The 20,262-nt window shown below is 35.7% G+C and overlaps 1 protein-coding gene and 1 long non-coding RNA gene across 3 annotated transcripts; both read left to right on the top strand.

Moving 5' to 3' along the window:
- The first annotated feature begins 299 nt into the window (after positions 1 to 299).
- LOC121417559 lies at positions 300 to 4,567 on the top strand. Of its 2 annotated transcripts, XR_005970386.1 has the most exons (3): positions 300 to 833; positions 1,149 to 4,103; positions 4,419 to 4,567. XR_005970386.1 is itself a non-coding variant. In XM_041611295.1 (2 exons), the coding sequence occupies exon 2, from the start codon at positions 1,373 to 1,375 to the stop codon at positions 2,981 to 2,983; it is 1,611 nt and encodes a 536-aa protein (XP_041467229.1). In that variant the 5' UTR covers positions 300 to 833; positions 1,149 to 1,372; the 3' UTR covers positions 2,984 to 4,104. The 2 variants fall into 2 exon arrangements, 1 of the variants encoding a protein (XP_041467229.1); XM_041611295.1 differs by lacking the exon at positions 4,419 to 4,567 and having other exon boundaries at positions 1,149 to 4,104.
- A 13,960-nt stretch (positions 4,568 to 18,527) lies between these two features.
- LOC121417558 lies at positions 18,528 to 20,053 on the top strand. Its single transcript, XR_005970385.1, has 2 exons — positions 18,528 to 19,366; positions 19,448 to 20,053. It is a non-coding gene; the product is annotated as an uncharacterized LOC121417558 (long non-coding RNA).
- The last annotated feature ends 209 nt before the right edge of the window (positions 20,054 to 20,262 follow it).

The following is a 20,262-nucleotide window of genomic DNA, read 5'->3' as shown; positions in this document are numbered from 1 at the left end:
GATGGCGGTGAGATTTGAGAAGACCAAGTCCAAAACTCAAGATGAGATCCTTTCTGCGTTCACATAATGAAGAGAGGCCAAAAAGAGTGAGTTGTTGAGAGTATGAAAGAGATGACGGATACAAAATCATACGAAGAGCTCGTTTTTGGAGTCTTTCAATTTCGTCACTTTGTGTTTTAGTGATTGCAGATCCCCAAACCGGAACACCAAACTCCAACAGTGGACGAATATACACTTTGTAGATATTTACGAGATCATGCTTATCAACTCCAAATTTCTTTAGAATGCAGAGGATGTCACTGCAGCAGTGTGCAGTGAGATGTATATAATTTTAGGCTGTTTACATTTCTTGTTATATGTTGTTTTAATTGAATTTCCTTTTTTCTAGATGTTTAATTTCTGCATCTTTTTCTTAATCCTTTTCTACATAAAGTCCCATAGGGCAGGTTATGTGTTAATGTATAGGCATAGAGAAATCCAAGCCAAAGAGCAAACTGTACGTCTACCCTATATTGTTCCGATTTGAATAGGTTAATCAAGTTCATTGTCTGGTTTTCTGTTAAGACATGGTAGAGTACCAGCAACTCTAATTGGGAAACAATAAGTAACTTAAGAACATAGCAAAAGAATAATCTATGTTGGTTCAGTTTCTGCATGCTTTATATAGAGAGAAAAAGCTTTCAGCTATCAGTTTTATCAAAGTTTTCATAGAGAGAGAGCGACAGAGATTCAGAGAAAGAGATAGAACTCCTAAGTTGTACTTTTGACAAGCTTCTCATCTAGATTTTACAAGTGAGCTATATAGGGTGTAATCTGCTTAAAGCCTCCAATTGGTAAGTTAATTCTTTCAGTAATTTAAGTATTATATAATGCGATATACATGTAACTCTAACATACTTGCGATGGATCGTATTCGTTAACAGACATATCGACTGTTATAAGAAAATAGTTATATCTATAAGTTTATTTAATTAACCTGTAAAGTAATGTAGATCAATACGTATTTCATTTTGTTGTAGAATTAAGAGTCCTTGGTAGTATAGTATTTGTATGAATAGGCAAGTTTATTCTTTAGTGCTTTGGTTATTAGTTTCAGTTGTTATATATGCATTATGATTTATTATATGTTTCTTTCTTTGTATTTGCAGTATTTTATCTCAATCTTGGTTCGTCTGGGATGATGAAATAAAGCACCATTTCACATAAGCCAACACCATTTTTGTGAATATATTTCTTTTGGAGTGTATTGACTTTGAAACTCCGCATTGGTTACCGAGGGTAAAGTGCGGCAGTCACAATAAAATACAAGTGCTTAAAGCAGTTCGTGACAGACACCAGCAGTCCTGGCTTTTAGGAGAAACTGAGAGGGAAGATGTCGGCTATAGAAGAGTCTAACTTAGTAGAAGAGATACGTGAAGATAGATCTACTCGAAGTGGGATAAGTGTTCACAGTATGAAGAGTAGAACTAGCCAAGTGGCAAAGAGTCATGCAAGTTCTCTTCAGTCAGTGAAGAGTGAGAGACTGTCCATTAAGAAACATGAAGCCTCTCTTAAAGTTAAGCAGTCATTTGAAGGTGACCATCTAAAACTGTTGCAGCAAGAAACAGAAGTCGAACAACTTTTTAGAAAGCGACGGATAGCTCTTCAACAGCAACTAGATAAGGAAGAAGCTACCTTCAAACGGCAACAGAAGGAGATTGCAATGAGAAAGGATCGCCTAGCTAGACGCGAGCGTTTAGCTCAATTGAGTGCCATAAAGCAAGTATTAGAGGAATTTGAAGATGAAGAATTGGGCGAAAGTGATTCAGAGATTTCATTTAGAGGAATGAGAAAGGAAGAGAAGAGTGAGGGAATGCAGAGATTCTTTGATTCCCAAGAAAAGATCCACCCCCATCAGTCAGAAAAGACAGGAGTTCATCAGAAAACCGAGGCGATATCTGATCTAAGTAACCCATGGGTGCCACCTGGGTTGGACAGTTTAGTATCATCGCTAGAAGCTTCTGTTGCCCAAATCACCCGCATTGCTATTGGACAAAGTGAAGTAAGTAACCAGTTGGCAGCAACTAGCCAACTACCAAAGATCGATGTTCCAATGTTTAGTGGTGAACCGATGAATTATCCTTTGTGGAAGAATGCATTTGATTGCATGGTGGATGCTAAGCCAATCAGTGACTCTAATAAATTGAACTATTTGAACACCTACGTTTGTGGAAAGGCTAAAGAAATTGTTGAACACTATTTGTTATTAGGAGAGGACGATGGTTATCAGAAGGCTCGTGCAGAAATTGATAGTAGGTTTGGCAACCCAAGTGCTCTCAGTGTTGCTTACACCAGAAAGCTCTGTTCATGGCCAAGTATTGAAAGTAAAGATGCAAGTGGATTGAGAGACTTTTCCGACTTCTTGCAGAAGGTCTTGTCAGCCAAGACGAAGGTCAAGAACCTTGGAATCCTGGACTTTCCCCAAGAGAATGCAAAGCTTGTAGCAAAGTTGCCAGAGTACTTGGAAGATGAATGGCGAGAGGAAATAGAAAGCTGGCGCGAGACTAATAGCCCCCAAAGTTATCCCTCGTTCTCGTGTTTCGTTGGTTTTGTGAAGAAAGCAGCTGACAGAGCGAACATTCCCGAGTTGGAACCTTTAAGGTTAAACCTATCAAAGCGAGCTCAAAACGAAAATGCACGGATTTTTTCTATCTCTGGGATGGAGGATGTAAATTCGACATGTCCTTTCTGTGATGGAAGCCATCACCTCGAATCATGTGCAAGTTTCATGATGAAACCTATCGCAGAAAGGAAATTATTCTTCTTTAAGAGAATGTTGTGTTTTGGTTGTGCTCTTACATGTGAACATCGTGGTAGGGAATGTATGCACAAGAGAATGTGTAGAATCTGTAGAGGCAGACACCTAACATGTCTACATGAAGATAGGTCAAAGAAGACAGAAGACCAGGGAATTCCCGATCAAGGAGCCAACAACACAAAATGAACATTTGATATATTCTTTGTTTTCCGCTATCTTCTCTCTTTCAATCTATTCTTTCCCTTTTCTCGTTTCGTTTCTTTTCCATTATTAGTCTAATCATTTCGCTAGAGTTGTCATTTCAGTTTTTCATATGGTTTTGATCTTTCCTGTTTGTCTAGTTTTCTTGTTCACATTCTAGTCTTATTCTTCTTTCTAGTGTTATAGCTATCTTTACTTCCAGTTTTTTTTTATACATATGCACAAGTAATTGATTAGATTTCCTTTGTTTGTTGAATCTGCTGACATGCGTGCAGTTACAATATATGATGTTATACTTAATGCTTAATGCCAATAATATTTCTTAGTGTATCCAAAGTAGTTTAAGAAGATAATAATGTCTTAATTTTGTTGTGCCTGGCAGCAACGGGATTGGAATGTTATGGTTCACATTTGTTTTGTTAAGTTCAATGATGATAGGTGATCAGTTAAAGTATCTTACATGTTCATATGGTTTTGAGTTTATTGGTTGATTTGAGATATTCAGACATAATTGATAATGTGTGTGTTTTAGTTAGGTAACTGATGGCAATCAGTTAAAGGAGCCATGTCACTGCAGCAGTGTGCAGTGAGATGTATGTAATTTTAGGCTGTTTACATTTCTTGTTATATGTTGTTTTAATTGAATTTCCACTTTCCTAGATGTTTCATTTCTGCATCTTTTTCTTAATCCTTTTCTACATAAAGTCCCATAGGGCAGGTTATGTGTTAAGGTATAGGCATAGAGAAATCCAAGCCAAAGAGCAAACTGTACGTCTACCCTATATTGTTCCGATTTGAATAGGTTAATCAAGTTCATTGTCTGGTTTTCTGTTAAGACATGGTAGAGTACCAGCAACTCTAATTGGGAAACAATAAGTAACTTAAGAACATAGCAAAAGAATAATCTATGTTGGTTCAGTTTCTGCATGCTTTATATAGAGAGAAAAAGCTTTCAGCTATCAGTTTTATCAAAGTTTTCATAGAGAGAGAGCGACAGAGATTCAGAGAAAGAGATAGAACTCCTAAGTTGTACTTTTGACAAGCTTCTCATCTAGATTTTACAAGTGAGCTATATAGGGTGTAATCTGCTTAAAGCCTCCAATTGGTAAGTTAATTCTTTCAGTAATTTAAGTATTATATAATGCGATATACATGTAACTCTAACATACTTGCGATGGATCGTATTCGTTAACAGACATATCGACTGTTATAAGAAAATAGTTATATCTATAAGTTTATTTAATTAACCTGTAAAGTAATGTAGATCAATACGTATTTCATTTTGTTGTAGAATTAAGAGTCCTTGGTAGTATAGTATTTGTATGAATAGGCAAGTTTATTCTTTAGTGCTTTGGTTATTAGTTTCAGTTGTTATATATGCATTATGATTTATTATATGTTTCTTTCTTTGTATTTGCAGTATTTTATCTCAATCTTGGTTCGTCTGGGATGATGAAATAAAGCACCATTTCACATAAGCCAACACCATTTTTGTGAATATATTTCTTTTGGAGTGTATTGACTTTGAAACTCCGCATTGGTTACCGAGGGTAAAGTGCGGCAGTCACACAGGATATACAGTCTTCTTGAAGAGCGTGAAATCATGTGTTGGACCTTATCATCCCACTTGAGATCCGAACGAATCATCACACCAAGAAGAAAATGGGGGGCGGGGTGGCACGAGCCCCCTGTGCCCCCCCCCCTGGATCCGCGCCTGCCAAACATATAATTTCTGGGCTTAATTCCTAAGTCGGCAGTATGCGGTAGGCACTTAATACTTCAGTTTGAAAGGACACTCGTGAATGACGTCACTCTCGCTGATGAATATTCATTAGATTGTGGTCGTGTGTGTTCCATACAAACATGCACACAGAAGTGCATGCATGCAGAGAGTTATATGAGAGGAACATTGGCTCCAGAGAGAAGTTGTCAATAACGTGTGTGTACTATTCCATGCTGTCCGCATGGGAGAGAGTGCATGGCAATTCGGTTAAACGAAGTTTCCGATATAAAGAGATAATTACTCTATGTACAGTAGACGTATACTGTAATAGAGGCAAATGTCAGATCAGGGGAGGCTGGAGTACAATCAGGTTTTCTTTTTGTAAGGGAAGAATAGTGTATAATTATAGCCAATTGATCTAAGTAAGGGAAGTGAACAATAATGTTTTTTAAAAAGAATGGAATATACCTGCATGGTGAAGCCAATTTGAAAGGAGGTGAGGCAAGTTTCAATGGAGGTTATTAAAAAAAATAAACTGTACAACACATTATAGTGAAGCCAGTTTAAAAGGAGGTGAGGCAGGTTTCAATGGAGGTTTTTTATAAAGAATAAACGGTACCACACATTATGGTGACGCCAGTTTAAATGGAGGTAAGAAAAGTTTCAATGGAGGTTTTTTTCAAAAGAAACTGTACCACACATATCATGGTGAAGCCAATTTAAAAGCGGGTGAGGCAAGTTCCAATGGAGTTTTTTATAACTACTACAAATGATGGTGAAGCCAATTTAAAAGGAGGTGAGGCAAGTTTCAATGGAGGTTTTTAAAAAGAAAAAAACTGTACTGGTATTATGGTGAAACCAATTTTAAAGGAGGTGAGGCAAGTTTTAATGGAGGTTTTTATAACTGTACTACAAATGATGGTGAAGCCAATTTAAAAGGAGGTGAGGCAAGTTCCAATGGAGTTTTTTATAACTACTACAAATGATGGTGAAGCCAATTTAAAAGGAGGTGAGGCAAGTTTCAATGGAGGTTTTTAAAAAGAAAAAAACTGTACTGGTATTATGGTGAAACCAATTTTAAAGGAGGTGAGGCAAGTTTTAATGGAGGTTTTTATAACTGTACTACAAATGATGGTGAAGCCAATTTAAAAGGAGGTGAGGCAAGTTCCAATGGAGTTTTTTATAACTACTACAAATGATGGTAAAGCCAATTTAAAAGGAGGTGAGGCAAGTTGCAATGGAGGTTTTTTAAAAAGAATAAACGGTACCACACATTATGGTGACGCCAGTTTAAATGGAGGTGAGACAAGTTTCAATGGAGGTTTTTTCAAAAGAATAAACTGTACCACACATATCATGGTGAAGCCAGTTTAAAAGGAGGCGAGGCAAGTTTCAATGGAGGTTTTTATAACTGTACTCTGAATTATGGTGAAGCCAATTTAAAAGCAGGTGAGGCAAGTTCCAATGGAGTTTTTTATAACTACTACAAATGATGGTGAAGCCAATTTAAAAGGAGGTGAGGCAGGTTTCAATGGAGGTTTTTTAAAAAGAATAAACGGTACCACACATTATGGTGACGCCAGTTTAAATGGAGGTGAGACAAGTTTCAATGGAGGTTTTTTCAAAAGAATAAACTGTACCACACATATCATGGTGAAGCCAGTTTAAAAGGAGGCGAGGCAAGTTTCAATGGAGGTTTTTATAACTGTACTCTGAATTATGGTGAAGCCAATTTAAAAGCAGGTGAGGCAAGTTCCAATGGAGTTTTTTATAACTACTACAAAATGATGGTGAAGCCAATTTAAAAGGAGGTGAGGCAGGTTTCAATGGAGGTTTTTTAAAAAGAATAAACGGTACCACACATTATGGTGACGCCAGTTTAAATGGAGGTGAGACAAGTTTCAATGGAGGTTTTTTCAAAAGAAACTGTACCACACATATCATGGTGAAGCCAGTTTAAAAGGAGGCGAGGCAAGTTTCAATGGAGGTTTTTATAACTGTACTCTGAATTATGGTGAAGCCAATTTAAAAGCAGGTGAGGCAAGTTTCAATGGAGGTTTTTTAAAAAGAATAAATGTACCACACATATCATGGTGAAGCCAGTTTAAAAGGAGGCGAGGCAGGTTTCAGTGGAGGTTTTTAAAAAAGAACAAATTATGGTGTAGCCAATTTAAAAGGAGGTGAGGCAAGTTTCAATGGAGGTTTTTAAAAAACTGTACTGGTATTATGGTGAAACCAATTTTAAAGGAGGTGAGGCAAGTTTTAATGGAGGTTTTTATAACTGTACTACAAATGATGGTGAAGCCAATTTAAAAGGAGGTGAGGCAAGTTCCAATGGAGTTTTTTATAACTACTACAAATGATGGTGAAGCCAATTTAAAAGGAGGTGAGGCAGGTTTCAATGGAGGTTTTTGAAAAAGAATAAACTGTACTTCAAATGATGGTAAAGCCAACTTGAGAGGTGAGGAATGGAATGGATGTAGAAGCAAACTTTTCCATTCCCCCAATACGTAAAAATTCCCTTCTCAAAAATCCAATTATCACTGAAATGGAATATACATAATATATTTTTTTATAAGCCAGGTTATGCAAAATAATCATGTCATCCTTTGTCAACAAGAAATCTGTACATGTCCTCTGGAGAAAAAATAATACCTTGGCCGCCTTTTAATTTCTAAGTTTTGATTTTATTAGTATTTTACTTAGCAATTTGGCTGGCTTAACAAAATGCTTAAACTTGCATGCAGATCAGATCTCAGAATTTACCTTATCCAAAATGAGGTAAATACTAATACCCATTGTGATGTTATAAATTTTTATCCAAATAGTGCCAAATGTATGAATGAATTTCTGTGCGTTTCATTTTTGGATATGCAGACTTAAGTCTAGTAGATGGCCGACTTACATTTAGGCAAAATACTTAGCCAAAAAAATGCAATTGAATACCAACGATGGATAAGTATTTTACTCTCGCAAAATACTGAGTATAATATACTTAAAATTGTGGCTTTAAGAATAGCATTGAATACTGGGGTACCCTGTTCCTCATCATCATTATTATCCCACTACCACACCAGTTTCTGCAGCACAAAGTTGAACTTTCATGGGTTGAGTCCATTTCAAAGCAAACACTCACTTTAACTTTCTCTTACAACATGACGTCCACACACTGGCAATCACATCATTACAACACCAACCGTCAGAGTACAACAGAACTGCAGTTACCATAGCATTACCCCAACACACCACTCAATTTTTAATTCATCCAAATGAAATATGACTGTGTTGCACAAAGAAAAACTATGTAGTCATAGTAGATTTTATTGACTTGCACATTTATAAGGCTATACATATATTTTGAGCGATTGCTCTGTTGTCATCAGTGATAGTTCGTACCCACTGTGCTTATGGCCAACTTTGGTAAAGGCATACATTGAATAAACTTTTATAAGATACAGTTTTTAAACCTTGTATATGTACTGAAAATGATGACAGAATATTTTCTTAAAAAATAACATTAAAACTGCATGACAGGTCATACAACATATTTCAACATGAACTATTTCACAATTTGCCAACATGGCAATAAATACTAAGCTTAAAAAATATAGAAGCTGATATTGGATGGAAAAGAAAATCTATGTCATACAGCTTGAAAGACATTACATATGTATGCACTTAATGGTATCTATATGATCATGAAGTTCTTCTACACAGCTTGATAATGTTGATTTATCCAGTTTGGCAAGTACTGTTGTGGTTGAGGCAAAGTTAAGGGTTGTTCTGAATACTAAACCCCATTTTGTGTAACAACATGAAATCTATCAGAGTAACATGAAATAGTACAAGAGACGAAAATACTAGCAGCTAGGCAAGCTTTTTTACATAAATGTTTTTTTTTTCATATGCTCTTTGATATTTTTTCTCAACATAACGAAATTTGGCCAGCCACCCAAATATCAACAATAAGTTGCCAGTGAAGGTTCGTAGAAAATAACCAAAATGGTAATTCGGTTTTCCAAACGTATATTAGAACATTGGGTTATCCAAAAAAATATTTTTTTTCTTTATACTGTCAAAATGTGAGGTTGTAAAAGTTGAAGACAAAATACAAGACTTCGATATCCGTGTTTTGCTCACTGCTAAGTAGTTGAACTACATATTACACATCGCATGCTTAAGTGAACCCCATATCTTGTTCTCTTATTTGAAGCTCTCACCAAACTTCTTCTGCATTCAATCAGGTACTAGCGAGGGATATTATTCATCAATATTATCAAGATAAATCATTTTACAGCTTAGGATGTGATTGTTCAAGATCAATGAGAATCTTTAAATCAATGTATTTACTGTTGGTATTGGGGTGTCTGGACACATATAGCAACATACTCTTGCTGTTAAAAAGAACAAGTGATAATTACAATAGTTAACAGCAAGTATTAACTGCAGTTTGAGTAAATAAAAATATACACTATAATACAGTTTAAAATACGTTTATTTTCAGTACTGGCAGGCCTAGGATCATGATAAAAGATGATAAGATACTAAAAGTTGGCAAGTACTGTGTGCTAATGGCATGCATTCTAATCAAGTTTATGCACAAACATCTACAATGACTGTTATGTGGGCAGCAAAAATTGTGGCAAATTATGTTCAGAATGATATGAGACATTTTAACAATACTGAATAAAACACAAAGGTCATTTAGTCTTGCATCAAATACTTATTGATCAGCCTCAATGCCGATTAATGCAACAAACAATGTATCATTATTTACACAGGTTAACATTTGCAAGTATCCTAAGGAACCCTAAGTTGAATGGATACAATTAGTTGATGTTTTATGACTAACTAGATGGATTCTCAAATACATGCAGTCAAAACTTATGGCACTGTCTTTGCTTAGACCAAGAATACATTATATATTTACATTTTTAACATGACCTTGCCGACAATAGAAATTTGACTTAAAACCTTCACTAACACAAGAGGTAATTTTCAAATTGATCCTTTCAAAGATTTGAGGAGATTAAAAAGTTATCAGTCAGAGTGCAGGTCCCTATGCTACAGAGCTACCAAGTCTCATGCATTATGCGTGAGACTCGAGCATTTTGGACTCTTGTTCATCCCGTCAAATCTCTGTCTCACGCAACTATCACAGCCTATCCCCATATACATTGTACACAATGTCTGTGATCTCACTCAGATTCAAAGAAAATCTCACGCATAGCTGGTCTTTGAACTTGGCATCTCTGATGCTAATGAGCTAATTGGTCAGAATCATCCAAATCCTCCCGTGGCTTGTGCTTTTGTCTTCATCAAGGTCATTGAATATTCAAAACCTCTGTAGTCACAACTATCACTTGGATGAAATATGCTTTTTGAGGACATGACTGTTATACCATGAACTTTGATCTCATGGGCTAATATTTCACCAGCCATATGCACAGATAAGCCATATTGGAAGTAGAACCCTCAAATGATTCTATAAGACATGGGAATAGGAGATATTTTGGGTATACAAGTATACTGATGCCTGTGACCTATGAACTGAACTACAACTATTTACAGAGATTATCTGCATTAAATGTGCATTCAGGAACCAAGCTTGAATTTCATCCTATTGACAATTGTACAGATGATGTGAAAATGAACTGTTTGAATTTATATAACGACTGCATATCTGTAATCTTGCAATATAATCAGAACCTTACCTTAATTTTGAATTTGATCCCACAAATGATTCTTAACTGAATAACAGCAAGAATAGGATATATCATGTATTTAATGAGTCATTGACTCTTAACCCCAAAATCTGATCAGATCATCTGTACTCAATTATACACACTTAGACTAAGTCTCAAGTTGATTAGAGCAACTATTCTTAACCCAAAACAGGCTGAGGGGAGGGTTGAATCAACTCCCCCCTCAACATTTTCTGCGATAATTCCACCGCGCGAATTTTGACCACGCCATTGCAGAGTTTATACTTAAAAGTCTTGCGCATCTTGAGACCAAATTTACGAAGCCCATGTACGCGGTTCTGAAATTACGCAACATTTTATAAGTGCATGTCTGACCAAAAATTGTGCCAAAACATGATTTTGTATACAAATTCAATGCAAATTGAGTTTTCTCATCTTAGTCATAAAGATATGATTATTTATACTTTAAACAGCTGAAATAAATTGATTTTAGCATAATTATGCTTCAAAAAGGTTGTGCAATAAATCTGGTGGAAAAACAAAGCAAAACAAAAGGTTGAAAATCAGAGAAATACATAAGAAATTCATAAAACAATAAAATACAATAGAAATTGATTTCCAAAACAATTTTTTCCAATCGAGATTGTTAAGAATGCTACAAAGAATAATTTTACCAAAACTTAGCATTCAAGGAGCTTTATTATTTAGTGAATTAGAACAAGAAGTATAATTTATGCATAAATTAGCATAATTAATTTATATAAAATAAAATCTCCTTATTTTGGAAAATTTTATCCTACAGCCTTGTTGATTACATCGCACAATACCAGCATGCAAATTATTGTGGCACTTGCGCCATCGGCAACCAAGGTCTCGGGGGGGGGGGGGGGGAATCAACTCCCCCCCCCCGGCCACTGAACAGCCAAAAAAGCCCGGCCTAGTTAGGGTTAAGTTGTCGGGAGATAAAATTGGCTAGACAAGCCAGAATAAGCGTCCTGCAAATTTTGTTTATATTTTATAATCTTGTTTATAGTTGTTAAACAATCCATATTTACATTTTGTATGGTGAAGATTCAATTTTTCTTGAAAGAGCTGAACTTTAAAGTAAAGGTTGCAAACCTGTGCTTCTACCCCTTTTGTCATTGGTGTGATGTAGTTTAATGTTCATCTTGTAATGAACTTATTAAAACAAGGTATAACTACACAATCACAGAGGGGGCCTAATACAAATCAAATATTTTTACAAGAGATACTGTTATGGAGTAATTTAGTACTGTTTCACAACTATAACATTCAGCTGCCAACTGCCTTTAAAAATTACATGTTTACAAATATTGCATAGGCATTGAATACATCTACGAGAAAAAGTCACAAACAGTGTCCCAGGGTATAAATTAATTTCATCAGAAAGAATGCTTGTAAAAATACCAATCTTGCTATAATATAAAATAAATTGTTAATAACATGAAAGAGAAACAATCACAGATTTGATCTTCACCTGTAGTTGCATAATGTGAATGGTGACGCACCATCAAAGGAGATAATGCTTTATTAGATCTAGCCTTTTGACAAGGCAACATGACTTCATCAAGTAGTGGCTAAAATTGGCTTCACCATAATTCAGAGTACAGTTATAAAAACCTCCATTGAAACTTGCCTCGCCTCCTTTTAAACTGGCTTCACCATGATATGTGTGGTACAGTTTATTCTTTTGAAAAAACCTCCATTGAAACTTGTCTCACCTCCATTTAAACTGGCGTCACCATAATGTGTGGTACCATTTATTCTTTTTAAAAAACCTCCATTGAAACCTGCCTCACCTCCTTTTAAATTGGCTTCACCATAATGTGTGGTACAGTTTATTCTTTTTAAAAAACCTCCATTGAAACTTGCCTCACCTGCTTTTAAATTGGCTTCACCATAATTCAGAGTACAGTTATAAAAACCTCCATTGAAACTTGCCTCGCCTCCTTTTAAACTGGCTTCACCATGATATGTGTGGTACAGTTTCTTTTGAAAAAACCTCCATTGAAACTTTTCTCACCTCCATTTAAACTGGCGTCACCATAATGTGTGGTACCGTTTATTCTTTATAAAAAACCTCCATTGAAACCTGCCTCACCTCCTTTTAAACTGGCTTCACTATAATGTGTTGTACAGTTTATTTTTTTTAATAACCTCCATTGAAACTTGCCTCACCTCCTTTCAAATTGGCTTCACCATGCAGGTATATTCCATTCTTTTTAAAAAACATTATTGTTCACTTCCCTTACTTAGATCAATTGGCTATAATTATACACTATTCTTCCCTTACAAAAAGAAAACCTGATTGTACTCCAGCCTCCCCTGATCTGACATTTGCCTCTATTACAGTATACGTCTACTGTACATTGAGTAATTATCTCTTTATATCGGAAACTTCGTTTAACCGAATTGCCATGCACTCTCTCCCATACGGACAGCATGGAATAGTACACACACGTTATTGACAACTTCTCTCTGGAGCCAATGTTCCTCTCATATAACTCTCTGCATGCATGCACTTCTGTGTGCATGTTTGTATGGAACACACACGACCACAATCTAATGAATATTCATCGGCGAGAGTGACGTCATTTTACGAGTGTCCTTTCAAACTGAAGTATTAAGTGCCTACCGCAGTATGCAGACTTGCTGTACTCCGCCATTCAGAGGCGTCGATTATGGGGGGGGGGGGGGGGCAGGGGGGGGGGCGATCGCCCCACCAATGAAAATATTGGGGGGGGGGGCAAACATATCATTTTGCCCCCCCAATAATTCCGCATGTGCTGAAAATAAAATAAGATTGTAATGTTACACAGAAATCAGCAAGCGAGATTGAGATACACAAATCGTTCTTTGTCTAAAATCGTGCTCAAAATGTCCACTTTTCAGATTGGAATATCAAAAAATTTCAGCTCGCGCTTCGCGCTCGCATCATTTTTGTAACAAAAACCCATACTTTCCATGATTAAATAGGTGAATATGGTCCCGTTTTCAGTTCTAAACCTCAAAAGAACTCCCACTTCGATTTGCAATAATCTTTTGTTGGATATATATATCTTGTTCTTTATAAAAAACATCAATTAAACTCAATTTTTTTTCAGATCGAAATTTCAAAATTTTCAGCTCGCGCTTCGCGCTCGCATTAATCTGCTGGTGAGATATGTATATATATAAATATATATATATATGTGTGTGTGTGTGTGTGCATATATATATACATATATATATGTACACATATAGGCATATGTGTTTGTGTGATCGAGCGCCTTTGGAAAATTGATTCATGATTTTGCCCCCCAATATGAAAAATGGATCGACGCCCCTGCCGCCATTTATTGATGTGTCTGGGATCAACAAGAAAGCAGGTCACTTGCTAGGTTTTTGAGTGATTTTGGATTTGAAAGAGTCCATGTTGTGTCTACTCTATGTTTAACTCATTCCAATGATTCTTTGGTAGTTCGAAGGAAGAAGCTGTATTTATGAGCGTCCCTTTGACGTAGCACACGTTGTCCAGAACTTGATACTATTTCCTCTAGTCTGCCGGGTGGTTTGCTGGATGAAGTTTTTGGGGTTGATGGCAACCGAAGACCTTTGATTATTTGGAACATTGGGCTCAATCTACTGTATTTCCGTCTGTCTTCCAATGAGTCCCATTCTAAGGCTCGTAGCATGGTTGTGACACTACTGGTTCGTTTGTTTGAGAGGGCCAGATATTGCGTATCGGGCATAATTTATCTTTTACAAATTAAAAAAGTTGTGAGCGAGCAAAAACTTTGACCTTATTAATACAAAATCCACACAATTTTGCGATATATAGATTTTGACATGATATCCAAAAAATTATTAATATTTTACTCTTCTCTCTTTCCATTCCTTTTTTTTGTGGTCTGTACGTATGCCACTGTGACGATTCTTTGCGGCAGTAGCGTGAAAAGTAGGAAAATGAGGGGCGCAGTATTACACATGTGCTAAAAACCTGCTTAAAATAAGTCCCAAACGAACGAAGTGAGCGAGATAAAAATCACCTTTTTATGAGAATCTAACTTTGAGATATTACAGTCAGTAAATAAAATTATATCCTACACTTTTCCTTTGCTTTTCTTTCCTTCCTTTTTTGTTTGTTCTTATTTGTAGAACTTTTTTGGGGCCAGTGGCCACCCTTCCATACGACAGTGCTGTGCGGTTGAGGTCCTGGCCGGAGCCCCCGGAACTTTTTTCTATCAAAGCCATCTAAACCTCGCAGATTGCCGCTATTTTAATTAAATCGCGGCTATATATACAGAATATTTTTACACAACATATTTCAATTCAACCCAGTTGCATAATGAACCAAATATTTTGAGGGGGCAAAACATATATAGCAATGTGGGAAATTTTATTAAAAGTTGCCAGCGTGCAAAGCGAGCTGGAAAAAAAGCCTATTGAAATTAAATTCTAATTATGTGATAGATTTTTTCCATCATATTCAGCAAATAACATATTTTATTGTTTCCATTTATTTTATTATACTTTGTCTTCTATAATTTCCTCTCTGGTGTAGAACAACCCTCCTCGCCTATATGCCAGTGCGTAAAGCTGATAAGGATCCCGATAGGGGAAGGGGTATATAAAAGTTGAATGTTATTTAATTGTTTCCATTTATTTCATCATACGCTAGTCTCCTATAGGCTCGTGTGTGTGGAACCCTCCCCCCCCCCGCGTCTGTACGCCAGTGATTGAACGGGGGGGGGGGGGGGTTGATAGATGAAGAGCCCGGCCCTACTGCGTGGGGTTTGGGGCAAGGCCCCGGTAGCTATTTGCATAAAATTTAACAAGCTTATCGTATGTTGTTTGCAGTCCATCTTTCTTCCTGCTCTTTATTTTCAATCCTCGGCAGCCCGGTCGTGTTATTAATTTTTGTTTTCTTAATTGTCCTCTCTTTGTTTTCCATGCAGATTAGCTTTTGACTCATTCAATTCTACCTTTGTTTCCTGCTATTGTTTGCCATTTTGACATATTTTAATTTATTTCCCTTATGCTATTGCATTTCATATAAGCCTATTTCGGAATGATTTGTTCTTTCTCAAATGTTATTCACAAAGTTTTATAAGCTAGGTGATGGATGATTCTTGTAGTATATACCAAGTTTTTAATTAATATTGTATTAAATGACGAAATACATTTTTTTTTCAATTCTCGCCTGCTCTTGACTTAGTTGTTAAAATTGTTGTAGTATCAGAGTAAATTAATTTTTGACTAATGACATTTTCCGGGGTGGGGGATGCCAATTTATTTCTGGAGATGAATTGCCCTATATCATGTTTGTGAGCGACTTTTTCTTCTTCCTTGTCATTTTTTTGTTCTTTTTATCAATATGGAGTTGCTCAATAGGCACCCCATGAAAAGTGAATCCACGTCAGAGACTTGATAATTTTTAGGATATTTTTCGGACTTTAAAAAAAAAATGTTAATGATGTCACAAAGTTTTAGGGGACATCACTTGTTTCATAGGACATTCATTTTTGCTATATAACGTCGACCCAGACGAGATAAGGCAAAAATGAAAACAAGTATTTCATTTGAAACGTATTATTTGACTATCCGTGTTCAGGTCTACTACAAGATTTCTTTTGTTTTTTTTCAAACCAAAATGCATAAATCATTATATGTCACCATATTATACAAACAAGTGATGTAAAATAACTCTTTTCGTCATAACAGCATGGGCGGAAATCCCAGGGAGACGTGTCCCCCCTACTCAAAATAGTAGGGGGACACAATATCAAATGTCCCCAATGTCCCGCTACTATTTTGGGTCTTATGATGGTAAGAAATACGTCATTCAATATCGAAATAAAACATGTATTTTAGGACGAGATGACCTTGATTTTTTTTTTTTGGGGGGGGAGGGGGTTGCATGCCAAATCTATTTTCGTCGAAATGACCTTAAATTTGGGGTGATAACCTTTTCCCCCAGCCCCTTGTCCCCCTACCTTTTGGAAGAGATTTTCGCCCCTGCATAACAGTGTTATATTCTTTCATGGAAAAGCATTTTATGCACATGCGGACTTCTCCCCTCCCTCTCTTCATCTCCATTCTTTCTCTTGCCCCCCTTCTCTCTTATATCTGCCTCTCTTGCGCATCGGTGAGTTTATATCGGTATAAAATCATGTTAATAATACATAAATGTCATCTAGGTATGGCATTACATTCTAAATCATTACAGGTTTTTATTCATTCTCTTTTATGGAAATTGAATTAAGATTCACTCATTTAAATATTTTAAATGCTAACAAAGTCAAAGGCAGCTAAATTTATTTTCAAATTTCACGTGTTAAAAACCTCCAAATATAATTTTCAAAACAATATTTTCATTTTAAAAAGTGTGCTATGCTCAAACAAACTCAGATTTGTACTTGCAATGGTTAACTTATTATCTTCTTGACAAACTCACACATAAAAAATCTTTTTGTTTTCCTGTTCTTGTTACATAGCTTAATGGTTTCCAAATATAACACCCCAGACTAAGCCAAAGTTCAAGCTTGCAAAATATACATCGTGTCCCACAACAAAATATCAGTGGCACTTCAGATATACTTTGTCAAAATTACAAAGTCATATTGTATATAATTTTGTAATTGCAAACTAGCATTTGTTATATGTAATTGGCTTAAATTCTATGTGATTTGGTCCATGATTGAACAAAGAGATATGAGCCTTTAAGCACTCATATAAAAAACAGTAGTCCAATCACATCTTCATTTACTCTGTTTTTTTTCTTCCGGGCCTATTTTACTTATTATTTTTTAATGAAGGTTTAAGAAAATTGACATATCTTTTATCAAACATTAAAATTGATTGATTATAGGCATAAAAGAAAAACTAAATGCATGGAAATGAATTCAAACAAATTTTGTAATCCATGATCTCATCATGATATCATGTATTTATCACAAGGGATGACGCCATCCCAAAGTCATGAACAAAAGAAAATCCAAGCAGATTCACACCCATGGCTTGACGTGAATAGACATACTCTGTACCACTTAAAAAGATTAAAAGAATCGTTTTAGCCGAAACTTACTACTTCATACAAAACTTGGATGAAGATGTTTCCTGATGAATAAATGCTCATATCTTTGTGATAATTGGACCATATCACAAAAACAGAACGGTTTTCAAAGTGGGGAGGAGGGGGGGTGGGGGGCTGAACATGTAAAAAAATCACAATCAGATTCCGCAGCCCCTGAAAAAAATCTACTTGTGGGAAATAAATTGTAGTTTACAGGTGTAAAGATATAAACAATATAATGTTGTAATTTGAAAATTATACCCATCTAGAGTGCCATTAGCATTTTGGGGGGAAGGGGGGAGGGGTACATGCTGTATCTTGGAAAATCGCCATGTAATATTTTCTCAATGAGATGCTTGATCTTAAAGCAAACACTTCTCTTTGGTTGTATTCAATTCACAAACAATTTCTATTTTTCACAGCACCATGCATTTTGTTTTCAAATCTACATAAATTAACATTCAATATGGAAGTCATATTTTTTGACATATTGAATACATTTATTATTTAAAAATTGAACAGACATGCACAAATATCACAAATAATAAATATGTAAATACTTCAATATGTGGAAATATATATGTCAATAAATCTATAAAATATTTGAAGTACAACACTTATAGCACATAATACAAAAATAAATATAATTTAGGTTAATTCTTTCAATAACACAGATCCCCATCTATAACATAGCAATTACAAGAGCGATATGTATAAAGAATCCTCGCCTGTTACTTTATGCTCACAAATTGCGCCCCAATTGTGACATCATGCTTTCATGTTAGCTTGAGATAGTCAGTCAGTAGAGCGGGGGTAACAGTCACCGGGTTTGATTTCCAATTTGTGCGCTAGTACTCTTTGGTAAGGCATTAATCCCCATTACCAGGTCCCTCGGAGAGGACCTTAAGTCATCAGTCCTCTGGTTTCTCCTTACAAGCATTGAAGCTTTCTTAGCAATCAGGTAAAAATCACTACCATTACCATTTAGGTTTATTGTAAAAATCTAAACAATAATGAAAAATATTGGTAAAGATTTGAGGGAAATCCATCAAAGATTTTAAAGTTATTTGAATTTCAATATTTTTTTTTTATTTCGTCTATGCAAGCAGCTCCAAGAATCATGAATTTAAAAAATCAATGAAATTTCATTTTCTAAAAAATTGAAAATGTTTTTCATTGTACAGGTCTTTAGTATATCAACAGACAAACTATTTTACACCAGCTCTCAACATAACAAAGTCATCATGAACCATTAAACATTTACATATGGGGCAGCTGCTTGACCTCACAAATCAAAAACTTAAAATTCTCACAACTTTCGTAATCTTTATTGGATTTTCCTCAAAAGTTCATGTTTCAGATTCATCATTAAGTTAAATATTTTTCTGTTCAATTATCACAAACATTACGTGATATACATGTCAGCCCCCCCCCCCCCCCCCGCAAAAAAAAACAGCCTAATTTTGCAGCATTTGATAAGTTTTAACATTGCAACGAATGGAGATTTTCGAGAGCCTTTTATAGTTTCAAAGTTTCTTTTGATCATATTTTGGGGGCTGTATTGCCCTGAGCCTCTGTGTATTTTTCCTATGACACATGAAAGGCAACTAGTCAATACAGAGAAAATAAGTTGATTGAAAAACAAGGCCCCTCATTATGTTGGTGGCAAATATATTTATAAAAAAAAAATTGTTTGAATACAGGCATAGTGTAAAATTGTCATAATGCCATCCACAAGCTGAGTTTTATACACCGCACCTTTAGATTGATCACATAAACCTAAGGTGTAGTGTAGAATTATCATAATGCCATCCACAAGCTGAGTTTTATACACTGCACCTTTAGATTGATCACATAAACCTAAGGTGTGGTGTAAAATTGTCTTAATGCCATCCACAAGCTGAGTTTTATACACTGCACCTTTAGATTGATCACATAAACCTAAGGTGTAGTGTAAAATTGTCTTAATGCTGAGTTTTATACACCACACCTTTAGATTGATCACATAAACCCAAGGTGTAGTGTAAAGGTGTTTAATGCCATCCACAAGCTGAGTTTTATACACCGCACCTTTACATTGATCGCACAAACCCAAGGTGTAGTGTAAAGGTGATAAATGCCATCCACAAGCTAGGTTTACACTAGGAAGTTTACACAACACCTTTAGATTGATCCCAGAAACCTGTTACATAATGAACATATTATCTGTCTGAAACCCGGTTGTCCTATTACAGTGACAATTGATTCGCTAACACTTGTAGCCTCCTCTTATAGTTTTCCCATTTATACCATGCCTCAAATGTCATTACTTTACAAAAAAAGCCACATTACTAGAGGGCACATATTACAGAACAAATAAAAAAATTATGAAGGGCAGAATTAATCTCCAAGGCCAAAGGTCAATCAGGCAAGGGAATCCTTGACCATGACTTTAGAATAAATTATGAGAAGAAAAACCAGATTTGTCCACTCAAATGACATAAGGCAAGATAATGTACTACCATACTATCTACAAGAAATCATTTGATTAATTGCTTGGTACTGCAGAATTGGAAAAAAAGCATTAATAAAAACAGACATACTGAAGTTTTCCATCATGCACTCATTAGAGTAAAATCACATGAATGAAAAAAACACCAGAACCAAACAATATGGAACAAAATTATTTGAAGCTCAAAGGCAAAAAAAAGGGGGAAGAAAATCAGAGAACAAGACAGGCAAAAACAAAGTGGAAAGGGGGAGAGAGAGAGAAAGTACTAGT

Source organism: Lytechinus variegatus, chromosome 6, assembly GCF_018143015.1.
Source record: "Lytechinus variegatus isolate NC3 chromosome 6, Lvar_3.0, whole genome shotgun sequence".
NCBI lineage: Eukaryota > Metazoa > Echinodermata > Echinoidea > Temnopleuroida > Toxopneustidae > Lytechinus > Lytechinus variegatus.
The sequence above is the reverse complement of the archived record's forward strand: the minus strand, read 5'-3'. Positions and strand labels throughout refer to the sequence as shown.

Excerpts from the sequence above, each read along its gene's own strand:
- LOC121417559 (XM_041611295.1), top strand. The coding sequence starts at position 1,373 with ATGTCGGCTATAGAAGAGTCTAACTTAGTAGAAGAGATACGTGAAGAT.